Source organism: Ruditapes philippinarum, unplaced genomic scaffold, assembly GCF_026571515.1.
Source record: "Ruditapes philippinarum isolate M1 unplaced genomic scaffold, ASM2657151v2 ctg564_1_1_1_1, whole genome shotgun sequence".
Taxonomy (NCBI): domain Eukaryota; kingdom Metazoa; phylum Mollusca; class Bivalvia; order Venerida; family Veneridae; genus Ruditapes; species Ruditapes philippinarum.
Window position 1 is genome coordinate 36,413 of NW_026864469.1, and position 16,638 is coordinate 53,050.

Sequence of the window (16,638 nt, forward strand, 5' to 3'; positions counted from 1 at the left end):
GTCTGAAGTTATTTTGACAAAATTATAATAAAACGATCACCGCCGGCAAAAAAATGGCGTCTTTCTTGGAAAATATGCAAAATTATTTTAAAAACAATGGTAAAACACGCGAATTCGCAGCTCATTCTTCAAAAGTTCATTCTGTAGATTGGAACTCGGACGGTAGAAAGCTTGCGTCGGGTTCTTATGACAAGACAGTAAATGTATTTCATTTGGATCGCGATCGACTGGTAAAAACAATCATTTTGTCTGTTTATAATTAATTTATAATATGAAATTAGGTGCTACCTATGGCGCGGAAAGCTCTTATGTATTATGATTTTAGCATAACATGTTTAGTTTACATGTAAACAAGATCTTTTTTGCAGGTTTTTTGTAGCATAAACAAAACGAATAAATTGGTGGTGTTCAACCTATCATTCGGAACTTAAAAAGGGGCCACTGCGCATGCGTCGGCGTTTGGAAAATCCCGTTAATCTCTAATCACAGTTGTTGTTTAAACGTTATTTCTAATGTGCTAATTTATCAAAAAGGATATGTTGAAGTAATTTTTAATTTTTATAATCGTTACTTTAATTTTTAATTTTTTGAAAATCCCGGTTTATTATTTTGTTTCTGAAACTTCTTTTCTTTAAACCGGATTTTTAAATTTAGCATGCGTCTGCTAAAATGGGGTCTAAATTTAATAAAAACGCTCTTAAAAGCACTCTGATATCTATTTTACCCTCAAAAGGTTTTTAAAGGGGGCCCGCCATTTAACAAAATTTTTTTTTCAAAAGCTCTTTGGGTTTAAAAGGATAATAATTTATATTTTTTTTAAAAATTTTCAGTTTTTTTTTTTTAATTTTTTGGGAAATTTTTAAAATTTTTAAAAAAATTTGGAAAAACGGGGTCATACAGTTTTTAAGACCCGCTACAGCCCCGGGGGGCCCTTGGGGCCCCGTCGATTTTCCCGGGGTAATTTTTAATCAGTTACTGTTAAAATAAAAACATACCAAATTTTTAGCCCGAAAAACCCCCGGAAAATTTGAACTATTTTTTACTTTTTGTCAAATCCGTTTTAAAAACGGCAAAAATATCTTTTTACAACCCTATAGAAAAAATAAAAAACAAAAAAACCCATGCAAAATAAATTGGTGCATAAAAAAACCCGGAAAAGGGCCCCGGGATAGAAACCAAAATCGGGAAGCACCCAAATTTCTAAATAAAAACAAATAAAAACGTGAACTTAATCGGTTTGAAAAGTTTTACCAATGGGATTTTTTAAAGATCAAAATCTTTAGAAAAAGTCATTTTTATATTTATAAAATTGAAAATTTAAATTACGAGTTTTTTGGAAATAGATTTATCGAGTGTTTTCCCGGGCCCCCCTTTTAAGAAAAAAAATGTAAAAATTTCCCCCGGATGCAATTTTTTTAAATAAAGGGTTAATATACATGAAAACTTTATTATTTATTTGGTTTGAAAGTGTTACCAATCGATTTATTATATCAAAATCTTTCAGACAACACGTTTTTGTAATTATATTATGATTATTTTTTACGATTATTTAGGAAAATAAGATATATCGAGTGCTTTCCGGTCCTGCTAAGATACATGTTCTTTACCGAATAGCAATATAGTTTTATCAAACTAATACATGAAAACTTTATTTTATTGGTTTGAAAGTGTTACCAATCGATTTATTAGATCAAAATCTTTTCAGACAACATGTTTTTTATAAATATATAATGATAATTATTACGAGTATTTAGGAAAACTGATATATCGAGTGCTTTCCCGGTCCTGCTAAGATACATGTACATTACGAATAGCAATATTGTTTATCCAATTAATACATGAAAACTTTATTTTTATTGGTTTGAAAGTGTTACCAAATCTATTTAGTATTTTGAAGATTTTGTATATAAATGAATTTTTAAAATAATTTTATGTTTAAATTACGCGTTTTTCCCAAAGTTGTTACAAATTTTGAAATTGTTTGTTTCCCGGTTTAAAGGGCCCTAAAGAAACATCTACTTTACCGAATACCACTCGAAAAATTTATATAAATAAACATTTTACCCTTTTCATTTTAAAATTATGTGAAAGGGGTTTATAAATTGTTTAAAATTAAGGGGAATTTAATTTCATTTAAAATTTTTATTATTACACGTTTTTTAAATCTTGCTCATCCCATATATCAATGTATATTTTTCAAATTTTTTAATAGGTTGTGTGAAGGACAAAAAAGGGGAAATTGAAAAAAATAAAAATAAGTTATTCAAATTTTTTGGGAACCATATTTTTATTATTTTTTTCATATTATGTAAAATAAAGAAAAACTTATAAATTTTCGTTCAGTTATGGTCCTTTATTTTTACCATACTATGTGTACCGAAAAGCAATGTGGTCATCAGTGGAGGACAGTAGTTGTTGTATTGTTTATCACACGTGCTAATCCATGCTGATTAAAGACCTTGTATATTGTAGCACAAAAAGGTGATGATTTAATCAAATTGTACACAATTATGATAATTGAGAGTACCGACCTGCACATCAAAGTTGCATTAATTAGACACTGTCCTTTACATGCACATTAAATTAGATAATTAGAAATTGCAATTAACTACACACTCTTTTGATATAAAAATTAATTTTGTTTAATGAAGATTATTACGGCACTCATCATCATGAAAAGAAATGTTTGTAACGGATATATACGGAATCTCTTAGAACTTTATATCAAGGTGCTATTAAAATTTACTCTTATTTAGTTTAAACATATTTATTTCAATATTTTACATATATTACATTTTATATGTGAATAATTGTTACATAAATTGAAAGGGATTATAACGAAAGAAAACTTATATAGTTCCTCTCCCTAGATAACAAATGATATTTACACAAAAATATATGGCAGGATAGCTATTTCAATTAAATTATTAAGTAAGAATATTGCAAGATTTAGTTTAAACATAAACAATGAAAAAAAAAACAGAAAAAAAAATTAGGAATGCAACTTAATAAGACAATTTTCAGATGAGTACTAAGCAAAAGAAAACAGACAAAAATAAGTATTTTTTATTATTTGAATAAAATTGTATATAAACCTCAACAAAATTAATCCATTACCATATTTTTTCTGTAAATGCTAGTAGTGCTATTAAATCTAAATTGGAATATCTCTTACTTTGCCTAAAAGCTTAGTACATCATCTGGAGGCATGTTAATGCATGATATAGTGGCAAGACAATCGTTAAGACTTATCATATATGAATATAGAAATTTATAATCAACATTATTTTCTAAATGTAATCCGAAGAAGAAGACATATTATATCTGTTGATGTATTCTATACTTGAACCCATTCTATTACTAACTTACGTAATTTATGCGCAGAACCTGAAAATTAAATGGCACATGTAACAAAAAAAATATTTTAATATGTAAAAAGCTTTATTGATAAACAAATTGACAATATAAATCTGGATTTCTTTCGTAATATATGTTAAAAGGGCCGTTTTTATCAACAATACGTTAATATGTTTTTAAGCTACACAAAACTCTGCGTAGTTTGCACTGATATTTGTGCATGCCGTTATTACCCGGTGTATTGATATTTATCTATGACCGATGACATTGACATGACATTCATTTTTGTTGTCTGGAATTGCAAATTTTTCATACGTACGTTGCAAACATTTTTTTTCTTCTTCACAGTGCTGAAAATTTATGTTGGAAAAAATATGTTGAACATAAATATTAAGTATCAATATCAATGTATATTATATAAAATTTATATTCACGATCGCAAATAGTAGGTTCGAGTGTGTCTTAAGATGTCATTTATGCTCATCAGGCTATAGTCTAGCCCATACTCGAAATGAAATGGATTTACCATAATATAATATGCATTGATATTAATATTAAATAAAAAAAAATCTAGGGGTCTGCCTATGTATATATATTTTGTAGTTTTATATGTATATAATAATGAGATAGTTATTTGTTGATTTTGTTTTGAACACATCACTGTTTGTAAATATAATTAAATTTTAAGTTTAAATGACATTTCAATATCATAAATAATACCTCAAATAATCGATCAGTTAAATACATCCAGCTATTGTGTATTATTAACACCTCTTTAAATGTGATAATTAAATCAGCGTGTGTCCGTTCAATTTTATCAGCGTGTGCCCGTGTAATAAACGAGGCGTGAAGTGTACCTTGATTGATTTCAATATCATACTTATTTTTCAATTATGTATGTATATATGTTTGCTAAGTTCTGTTTTATATCTGTTTATTTTGTTCTTAGTAATTAGTTTCGTTTATTTTTATTTTATTGCACTGTTTATTGTCAAAAATAAAAAAACATCACTGAAACAATTATTGTTCTTCTCTTCCTGCTATTTTGAAATCCTCTTGTCTTCCATATAGCCTACAACAAATAAATATATTAATATATTAGACAAGGTACATACATTTTAAATATTTATATACCATCGGTATGTCTGAGGTAAGAGGACCAGTGCTTTTTCGGTGATGTATTTACTATTATTTTCTTTACAGGACCGCAAAGCAATAATGGAATGTGCAGGACCGGAAAGCACTCTATATATCTATTTTAATATCTATTTTTAAACTTTTTTATTCGTAATAATAATTATAAAAACATAATGTCTGGGAGATTTTTTTTCCTAATAAATCTATTGGTAACGTTTTCAATTCAATACAATGAAGGTTGTACGTTTTTTTATGGAAAATTCGAGTGCTATTCGGTAATGTACATATACTTAACAAAACCGGAAAGCATTCTCAATTTATTTAACATTCATAAATCTTTTAAATAATCATAGAATTTAGAATAAAACATGAAATAATACTGTATCATACCTAATAAATCGATTGGTAACATTTACAATACAATTAAACAAAGATCTTATGTGATTGTTTGAGAAATTAAATTGCTATTCGGTAAAGTATATGTAACTTCACAGGACCGGAAAGCACTCGATATATCTATTTAATAATATATTTAATAATCGTAAAAATAATCATAATATAATTATAAAAACATGTTGTCTGGCAGATTTTGATATAATAAATAGATTGGTAACACTTTCAAACCAATCAAATAAAGTTTTCATGTATTACTTTGATAAACTATATTGCTATTCGGTAAAGTACATGTACCTTAGCAGGACCGGAAAGCACTCGATATATCTTATTTTCCTAATCAAACGTAATAATAATCATATTATAATTATAAAAACATGTTGTCTGAAAAATTTTGATATAATATATCGATTGGTAACATCTTCAAAACAATAAAATAAAGTTTCCATGTATAACTTTTATAAACAATATTGCTATCCGGTAATGTACATGTATCTTAGCAGGACCGGAAAGCACACGATATATCTATTTTCCTAAATACTCGTAATAATTATTAATATATTTTTATAAAAATGACTTGTCTGTAAGATTTTGATATAATAAATCGATTGGTAACACTTTCAAACCAATAAAATAAAGTTTTCATGTATAACTTTGATAAACAATATTGCTATCCGGTAATGTACATGTATCTTAACAGGACCGGAAAGCACTCGATATATCTATTTTCCTAATTACTCGTAATAATTATCAATATATAAATATAAAAATGACTTGTCTGTAAGATTTTAATCTAATAAATCGATTGGTAACACTTTCAAACCGATTAATTAACGTTTTCATATGTTTTTATGAGAAATTTGAGTGCTTTCCGGTTTTTCGGTGCTATCCGGTGCTTTCCGGTTTTTCTATGCACCCCAATCATTCAAACCATTTTGGGTGGTTTCGTCTAACTACCGGTTCGGCTAACTTATTATGAAGAGGTGCGAAAGTGGTTTTGTCTAACAGATGTTATATAGTAATTAAAGGCAAAGTAGACGTGGTTCATACGGGGAAGTCAAAGACCGGGCCAGCGAAGCGGGTCCGGGCTTTGGCTTGCCCGGCTATAGACTTCACGTGTATATTTAAAAGAAAATCAAATAAAAAACAAATAAAATATATATAGAATTCGATATACCTATCAATGAATGAAATTTTCAGTGTCAGTTCTAGTCGGGCGCTGTAGGAGCAGTAGTCCAGTGGTAGGACGCGCGCTTAGGGATCGAGATGTCCCGGGTTCGAACCCCACTAGGGGCACTGCTAATTTCCTTGAGCAAGAAATTTACCTGCGATTGCTTCACTTCACCCAGGTGTAAATGGGTACCTGCGAGGGTGGTATAAATCCGTTGCGCCAAAGTGTCGGCTGCACTAAGCGGAGTTAAAAGACTCCCCAGGGAGATTGATAGATAGATACCAGTAGCCCGATGACCAGGGGTAATAGCTGTAAAGTCGGTGAACGTGCGTAAGCATGAAACTTAGACTATAAAATGCAATTACTTTTACAATGTAACTCAATGATAATAGGCGGGGTATTCCGATAACGGAACAAATCTCAACTTTTCGGATAAATAATAAACGTTGAGTGTTCCGAGTGAAAACGGAAGCGGTGCATGTAATACCGAATGACACCTTTAAAACGGAAAGAATAAAAGGAATTTCTTAACGACTTCCCCGTTCATAGGCTTTGCCTAATTTCATATTATATATAGTGTTTTTATCATCAATATTTTATTATAATTAAATTATTCATTGTTAATTCTTTCTCTTTCGATTTTTTTTCAGTATATATGTCGATCGATTTTATTCCGATTAAAAGCATTTTTTTTCAGCTTTTTAAATAACTATTTGTACATGTATATATAGTTTGACATAGATTATAAAAATAAACTTGTGTGAAATGTAATTTGTGTTGACTCTTTAGTTGTTTTTTTCAGGTTGTTTCAGGTTGTACTTTTAAACGTATACATATTTCTATGATGTTGTTTGTTCACTGAGATCTTGTGTTATTATTTTATGTAAATATTATTATACTAAAGAAAAGAATAAATAATATTTAAATTTTCAATATCTTGTCTTTAATTGCATGAAAATGTGTGATAAACCACACATTAAGACCCGCGATAATTGATGTGCCCATTATACAATAGCTATTGTTCACTATATAAATTAAGTTAGCCGAAACCACTAACTGTTTTACTATATAAGATCAGTTAGACGAACCGGTAGTTAGACGAAACCACTCCCACCCATTCATACTCCCCATGTAAAATGTTACAAATATAATAATATGAAATTTGGTGCTACCTATGGCGCGGAAAGGTCTTATGATTTATGATTTAAGCATAACATGTTTAGTGTACATGTTAACCAGATCTATAATGCAATTCGTTAATAAGTAAATGCAGGTATTTTTGTACCGTATACAGAAACAAATAAATTGGTGGTGTTCAACCTATCCTCGGAAGAGGGACCACTACGCATGCGTCGGCGTTTGGGAAATCCCGTCCGCCATTTTCTGTTAATCTCTAATCACATATGTTGTTTTTACGTTATTTTTAATGTGCTAATTTATCAAAAAGGATTTAAAAGTAACTTTTTACATTTGTCATTGTTACTACAGTTCTTATGAATGTTTATTTTCTGATTTTGTACATCAATCTTTCACTGGAAGTGTTATTAAGCATGCGTCTGCTAGTAATAGTCTAAATTATGTAGACGCTCATTAAAAGCGCTGTGATATCTATATTTAGCTCAAAAGGATTTCAAAATGGCGGCGCCCAGTTAACTAAGGATTTTTTCACAGCTCATTAGGTATAGGATATATTTTTTTTTTGAAAATTTTCATTTACTTTTAATTTGATTTCATTTGAATTGATACGCGTCTTACATGTTATCAAAGAGCGCTACAGCCCTCGCGGGGCCTTTGGCCCCGCTCGGACTTTCCGCGTATGAAAAACTACAAAGCCTGAAAGCGAGCTCGATGTACTTTTAACGTGAAATAGTATGAAATAATCGCTCATTTTTAGCTCGACTATTCGAAGAATATGAGAGCTATTGTAGTCGCCCCGGCGTCGGCGTCAGCGTCCGCGTCGGCGTCTGCGTTGGTTAAAGTTTTTTGTAAAGTCAAATATCTCAATTATTACTCGAGATAATCAATTGAAACTTACAATACTTATTTATTGTAACAAGGTACATCAGATAGACAAGTTGGATAACTCTGCCTACAATATTGACAGAATTATGCCCCTTTTTAACTTAGAAATTTTGGTTAAAGTTTTTTGTAAAGTCAGATATCTCCATTATTGCTTGAGATATTCAATTGAAACTTACAATACTTATTTATAGTAACAATGTACATCAGATTGACAAGTTGGATAACTCTGCCTACAATATTGACAGAATTATGTCCCTTTTTAACTTAGAAATTTTGGTTAAAGTTTTTTGTAAAGTCAAATATCTCAATTATTGCTTGAAATATTCAATTCAAACTTACAATACTTATTTATAGTAACAATGTACATCAGATTGACAAGTTGGATAACTCTGCCTACAATATTGACAGAATTATGCCCCTTTAGAACTTAGAAATTTTGGTTAAAGTTTTTTTGTAAAGTCAAATATCACAATTATTGCTTGAGATATTCAATTGAAATTTAAAACACTCTTTTATAGTAACAATGTACATCAGTTTGCAAAATTGCATAACTCTGCCTGCAATATTTGCAGAAATGTTTGCCCCTTTGAAACTTAAAAATTTTGGTTAAAGGTTAAAGGTCTTCAAAGATATTTACTACTTTACACATGCACTTAGGGTCATAATTGGAGGGTCATAATTGTATGTCACTGACCAAGTTCCATAACTCTATCTTGCATTAAGGCTGATTCATATCCCCTTTTCTACTTAGTCTCTTGGTAAATGTTTACATGCAAGTTTTACATATCTCAACAAACTATTAAAGATATTTATTTAAAACTTCACATATGCATTTAGGGTCATAATTGTAGGTCACTGACAAAGATCCATAATTCTATCTTGCATTTAGGCTGATTTTTCTCCCCTTTTTCAACTTAGAAATTCATGGTAAAGTTTTGCTTGTAAGCTGTTATCTCAATAACTACTGAAGGGTTTGTGCCTTTTTTGGGACAATTTTATGCATTCATAATAATAAAGCAGTGATTTACTTGATAAAACATCTTAATAACAAGCCTTTGTACCTTTTCTGTCAAATTTATGTATTCATAGGTAATTAGTATTATTATACTCAATAAAACACCCTTGTGACATTACCTTCTGAATAGTCAAGCCAATACTGTATAATTAGACTCTCTCTAAGGCCTATAACATGAATTTATAAAAAAAAATTAGCCCTTTTGTGAACTTAAAAAATTTAACAATATCAAGGCTCTTTTACTATCAAGCACTTAGAATAGTCGAGCATGCTGTCCTACAGACAGCTCTTGTTATTTTACATTTTCCGTTTTAAAACTGTCATTCGATATTTTATACACAGCTTCCGTTATTCTGGTTCCCTGTCTAATTACGGTTCCCATAGAAGTGTGAGGGTGACCAGTCTACACATCCATTTTTTTTAGTCAGAATTCCTCAGTTTTTATCGTTATCTTTAAATTCGAAAAGTTGCGATGTGTCATATCAGTACTTCGGACGAAAGTTTTCAAAACCATCACTTAACAGGTACTCGCGTTACCGTAAAGCTCGCTTTGTTCGGGCCAGCTCATCGAGCTCACTATTAATGCTTGATATATGATATTCATTATCCTACCACAAATGTTTATCCTTCTTAAAAACAACTTATTCAACTTTTAAACAATTTTACACAATCCTGTGTAAAAATCATGTCAACAGCCTCTATATTGGTGTGTACTACGTATAGCGATGATAATTTCGTTCAGACTCATTTCGTTTTATTGTTTTTGAGTGACGTCAATGAATAGGTCAAAATCAATGCATTTATACGCTGATTTTAGTGTTTTTTTCGTGCATTGGGTTTTTGAGCAATTTGATATGACATTGCTAAATTGCCCAGAAGCAAAATACCTCAAATTGACGTCATATCTATAGGACTCAGTTTATTTAAAGATCTATATAGAACTTAATTTCTTAAAGATATATAGGATTTTGGAAGTCAAAGGCAGCCTGGGCTTTTGATTGCCTGGCTATCGACTACACCATACATGCAATAACGTCCCGGACATCCGGGAAAGTCTTGGAAATAAGGTGTCTGTGACCCATAGATGATTAATGCCCCAGTAAAAATAAAAATCTTAAATAATATACTTTGCAGCCAGAAATTTTACATTTTTATATAATTTTATTGTCAAGTTATTATTAACTATTCTAGAACGCTAAAAACAAATGATTATCCCCATATAGCATTGCAATATACAGTAAACGGTGACACTAATCCTTTGATTGGTAAATCTATGTACCCCTTCCAACAAACAATCAACAATAATTTGAATCAATTAAAAGATTAATTACTTACCCCCTGTGGCTTTCTGAGCTGAGTTGTAATAAACAACTGGCCAGCATAAATTTAATCCGCCTGCTGGCAATTATTAGTGCTCAATCACCATGAAAATTATTACTGCTAAATATGAGGTGATGGAATCTACAGGATTCAGCGAATGTTTCAGGTATTTTTACCGAACGACATGGCTAATTGTCCTTACTAAACATAGCTTTATTCTATTTTGTGACTGATTGAATTTACGAAGCCTTAATACTTTGAAATAAGATAGAATAACTGTTAATAATTACCAACATTTTGTCTTGTTTATGTTGTCAGTAAATTTGCAAGTTGTGAATACCAGTAATATAGGTTGTATGGGATACGGACAAAAGCCCCCCCCCTTCCCCCCCCCCCCCGGACAAAAGCCCCCCATCTTAAAATGACAAGGTGGACTAAAGCCCCCATGAAATTTTCACATAGGACAAAAGCCCCCCCCCCCATAGTCAATCAAATTTACATATAGTTAGTAAAGTTGTGTTTTTATGTGTTTAAAAGATATGTATGGACATCACATGTAGGTGACATAGTGCTTAGGAATATTAATTTGATCACTTTACAAAAGTGATTATACATTACTACTCTTCTGACCCTTGTTGTGTATATGAAAAGCTATGAATTCGGTATCACATGCATGCATTATTTAATTTTTATGCCCCGCCATGTAATGGCTGGGGCATATAGTGTTACCCTCTTCCGTCCTTCCGTCATTCCGTCCTTCCGTCATTCCGTCATTCTGTCATCATCAGTTTCCATTCATTATCTTAGTAACGGTTGCACACATTCAACTCAAATTTGACATATGGATAGCGTCATTCCGTCATTCTGTCATTCCGTCATCATCAGTTTCCATTCATTATCTTAGTAACGGTTGCACACATTCAACTCAAATTTGACATATGGTTATGTCATGAGAAAATACAGGTTAAGTTCGAATTTGGTCATGGTTCGATGATTTTTGGCAGAGTTATGCCCCTTTTACTTTAAAGTAATATGAAATTTTCAGTTTCCGTTCATTATCTCCCCAACGGTATAACACATTCAACTCAAATTTGACAGATGGATATGTCATGAGAAAATACAGGTCAAGTTCGAATTTGGTCATGGTTTGATGTTTTTTGGCAGAGTTATGCCCCTATCACTTTGAAAATAATATGAAATTTTCAGTTTCCGTTCATTATCTCCCCAACGGTACAACACATTCAACTCAAACTTGACATATGGATATGTTTTTGGAATGCCCAGGCCAAGTTCGAATTTGGTCATGGTTCAATAATTTTTGGCAGAGTAATGCCCCTTTCACTTTGAAAATAATATGAAATTTACAGTTTCTGTTCATTATCTACCCAACAGTGTTACAATTATTCAACTCAAATTTGACATATGGATATGTCAAAGGAATGGGCAGGTCAAGTTGGAATTTGGTCATGGTTCGATGATTTTTTGGCAGAGTTATGTCCCTTTCACTTTGAAAATAGTATAGATACATCTTAGGAATAAGCAGTTTAAGTTTGAATTTGGTCGTGGTTCAATGATTTTGGACAAACTTATCTTTCTTGAATGTTAGGAAAATTTTGAACTTTCAGTTTCAGCACTCATACTTTTGTGGAATTGTATGTAGCCATTATTTTGGCTACCAATATGAAATATGCTATTTTCAAAAGGTAAAGACTGAATAATTTCAGTGCCTTGAACATTGTACGAAAATGGTTTGTGTTAACATTGAAAAGTTTTAAGGGCTTTGAACTTAAAATGAAAAAAATAATTTGTGCAAACAAATTTGGAACTAAATGTTATAACATCGGCATCTGAAATTTTGGCTGCATGTGGGGGCATCCGTGGCATGATGACACATTTCTAGTTTATCATAAACTTTGTTATCACTTCAATATATACATTATAAATAAACATGAAAACAAATTCTTTTCATTTTTATTTAAAAGTTTGTGTGGAATTCGAGCACCTGTGCGTGTGAAAAAAGATGGGGGGGGGGGCTTTTGTCCTACCTGTATTTTTGATGGGGGGGCTTTGTCCTATGTGAAAATTTCATGGGGGGGCTTTTGTCCACCTTGTCATTTTTAGATGGGGGGGGGGGCTTTCGTCGGGGGGGGGGGGGCTTTTGTCCTACACTCAGGTTGTATGCCACTATGTAAATTTTAGAAACAATACGGTTGCTGATCTATGCCCACCTCCAAAAGAAAAGTGTCCCAGAAATTAGCCTAAAAATTATGGCATGTATGGACTACACTGAACAGCAGTTTATCTAAAATGAATCATCAATGACTAAGATTTTATATTGCAATTTTAAAGATAATAAAATCAGTATCCCATCGGCCGTTACAAATGTTATGTTTTCAATACACATAGAACTGCACAATTTCGGCCATTTCAACACAATCGCACTATAATATTATATGTATTATATGATATCTAAATTGAATCCAACCATCAGAGAACATAGATGGGAACCATAATAGGACAGGGAACCAGATTATATTCAGGGTAATATGAAATTAGGGAAAGCCTATGAACGGGAAAGTCTGTTTAAATAATCATTCATCTTTATTTTACATTTTCAGATTTAAAAGTGCCATTCAATATTTCATGCACTGCATCCCTGTCCTATTATGGTTCCCATAGAAGTGGGTAGGAGACCAGTCAACACATCTGTTTTCAATCAGAATTTCTCGGCTTTTATCCAAAAGTATCTTGTTATTTTGAAAAGTTGAGATTGGTTTATTACCCATAATTTTGCAGTACTTCTGGTGAACCATCTCTATCTAGCAGCTACTTGCTTTCCCATAAAGCTCACATTAGAAGCTTGCTAATAAATGTTCAATAAATTCATCATATTATAAGTTTGTGCGAAAGTCCGTCGTCCTTGCTGAATAAAAATCATGCGGTCAGAGATAAATTTCTTACTGTAGTGACAGGTAAGCTGGAGTCTATCTTGGCAGGAAACAGGAAATCTTACTGATTTATATGTCATGTTAAGTAAACTAAGTGAAAGTTATCCTTATAAAACCATACAATATTAACAAGACAAAAATAGTGAGCTTTTAAACAGAACCATAACATTAACCTATAATCTCTTTATCAAGTCTATTATATTCAGTCCAAGAACCAAATTTAAGTTAGAGGACTTTAAAACATGATAAAACTTTCATAAATCTTGTGATATGTACCTACAGGAAGTGGGAGTAAGGCAAGCAAAACCAATTTTTAGATATTCTGTAGTCTTAGCAACCACTGGCACTATATTCTACAGATATATGTTAGAATGTTTGACAAAATCCTAGCTCACCTGACACAAATTGACATGATGAGCTTTTGTGATCTCGTCAGGGGTCTGTCGGTAAACTTATTTTAAACAACATCTCCCCATAAAATGGTATGCCAATTTCATCCAAACTTCACGAGAGTGTTCCTTTGTTGTTCACCTTTAAAAATTGTTCAAAAAATTGAATTCCATGCAGACCTGTGTATATAGTAATAATTAAAAAAACAATATCTTCTCTTAAACAACAAGAGCTAGGGCTTAGCTTTTTTAGTCATGTAACATTATCTGGTATACCTCTGCTAACTTTGTTCAAATTTTAGCCCTTGACTTTTCCTTACATAGTAAATTATTTAAAATCTCCTTGAAAACTGCAGGACTATATCATATTAAACATGTCTCAACTAAAAATTATTAAAATCATAGTCCTTGACCAAACTTGGAGAACATAGCTGATATGACTTCTCATAGCAACCAGGGACTTTCCATAGTAACCATTGACTCCTGGAACGACCATTGACTTTCAATAGCAACCATACATTTTAATAGCAACAAGTGACTTTTCATAGCAACATTGACTTCCATAGCAACCACTGACTTTCCATAGTAACCACTGACTTTCCATGAGAACCATTGACATTACATAGCAACCATTGACTTTCCATAGCAACAACTGACTTTCCATACCAATAGTAATTAAATGTCCATTGCAACCTTAGACTCTCAAAGCATCCAGTGAATTTCTACAGCAACCATTGTCTTCCAAAGCAAACAGTGACTTCAGTTAGTAATTATTAACTCTTTCCCAAAGCTACATTTGCTTTCCAAAATAGTGACTTTTCCATAACATCCAGTTGACTTCCCACACAACCATTGATTGTCGAAGCAACCCATAAGACCCTTCCAATAGAGCTGGGTGGGGACTTCTAGCAGAAACACCATTGACCTTCCATAAAATAGTAATAGTCATGGAAAAATTTTCATATCAAGCTGTAAATTTCCATAGCAACCAGTGACTAACATGGCAAACAATGACTCTTTTACATAAGAACCAATGACTTCCACAGCAAACACTTCTTTGAATTTCATAGCATTCAGTGACGTCTAAGCAAACCACTGATTTTGTATAGGGAAAGTGAAACCCTTTTTTTGGGGAATTTTTGTTTTTCCCCTTTGCCCAAAAAACCCAAATAAAGGGTTTTTAAAACCTGCACTGTTCAAAGGTTTCAAAAATTTTAAAATTTATGAAATCAGTTTAAAATTAAAATTTTTTTTATTATCTGCTTCAAATTTTAGTTTTACCCTAAATTGTTCCTTGTTATTAACAGTATTTATATTCAGGTGTTGTATTCAGGTGAGGGATATTAGGGCCATCATAGCACTCTTGTTTTAATTTCTGTTTTAATAAATGCAAACAAGACCATTTGTTAGTCTTTGCCCTACTTTTTTGTGTAATGAGAAGGCCTAAATTTGAAATTTAATGTAAACTGTCCACAACAGAGTTTATTTCTATCTGGATACAGACAAAACATGCCTTAAAAGTATTTTATAGCTTTACTAGTTCATCACTCATTTTGAGCTTTTTGAAATGTTAACCACTTTTAAGTTGCTGTAAATTTCGAATGTCAGACATAATCCCCTCGGACAAAATCCCCTTCACCTACCCGGACAAAATCCCCTTCATGGGTGGACATAATCCCCTACATTTTTTTGCAAGGCTGGACAAAATCCCCTTCACTACCCGGACAAAATCCCCTTGTTTCATAGGTTTCTAATGTATTATTATGCTCCATAAAAATTGATGAATAATGTATTATATTGGAATTTACTTCGTAATAATAACAGTCAATGCAAAACGGAAGCAAGTATCGATGAAATGTATGAATTTTTCAGAAATGTTAATTTTTCAAATGATGGAACAATTAATGACAATACACATTTGATCTAGAAAATAATGAGCAATCAAACCAAAACGAATCTATCAATTGTCCTATAACATATGAAGAGATTGATAAGGCAGTAAAAATGTAAAAATAATAAAGCATGTGGGTTAGACCAAATAGTTAACGAACAAATAAAAATGCTCATATAGTTTAATGAAAAGATACGTATTTCAAACTTTTTAATTTAGTATTTGAAAAAGGTGTTATACCTGAAATGTGGACTATTGGGATAATAAATCCAATATATAAAAACAAAGGTGATGCTAGTAAACCTGAAAATTATATACCTATAACACTTCTAAGCTGTTTGGGAAAACTTTTTACCAGTATAATAAATAATAGGCTTACTACTTATGCAGATGAAAATAATATTATAAATAATAGTCAAGCAGGTTTTAGGAAGGGGTTTTCAACCACAGACCAAATTTTTGTATTACATCATTTAATCAATTACGTTAATAACAGTAAAAATAAATTATTTCTGTGCTTTTATCGATCTCAAAACAAGCCTTTGATACAGTCTGGAGAAATGGTCTTTGGCAAAAACTCTTTAATCTTAATATAACAGGAAAATGTTTAAATCTCATTAAAAACATGTACGATAACATTAAATCGTGTGTCAGAGTTAACTTTGAAGTTTCAAATTTTTTCCCTAGTAACATAGGCGTACGTCAAGGAGAGAACTTGTCCCCTCTACTTTTTTCAATGTTTTTGAATGACCTTAGCGATTATTTTGCAAATAGTAATGACACTATGGGAATCACGGTACAAAATGACCAAAACGCAGACGAAATTCGTGATTTTTTAAAGATATTTATATTACTTTACGCTGATGACACTGTTATTTTATCTGAATCGGTTGAAGATTTTCAAAAATCATTACATTTGTATGAAAACTATTGTAAAACATGGAAACTTACTGTAAATACATCTAAATCTAAAATCGTAGTATTTTCTAAAGGAC

General features: G+C 31.5%; 1 protein-coding gene across 1 annotated transcript in view; it reads left to right on the plus strand.

Annotated features, from left to right (window-relative positions):
• Positions 1–6: 6 nt before the first annotated feature.
• The window catches only part of LOC132725718 (THO complex subunit 3-like), a 28,029-nt gene continuing 11,397 nt past the window's right edge, over positions 7–16,638 (plus strand). Inside the window, exon 1 of the mRNA XM_060710906.1 lies at positions 7–230. Coding sequence (XP_060566889.1) covers positions 54–230 — 177 coding nt within the window. The 5' untranslated portion in view covers positions 7–53. The remainder of the gene's footprint in view (positions 231–16,638) is intronic.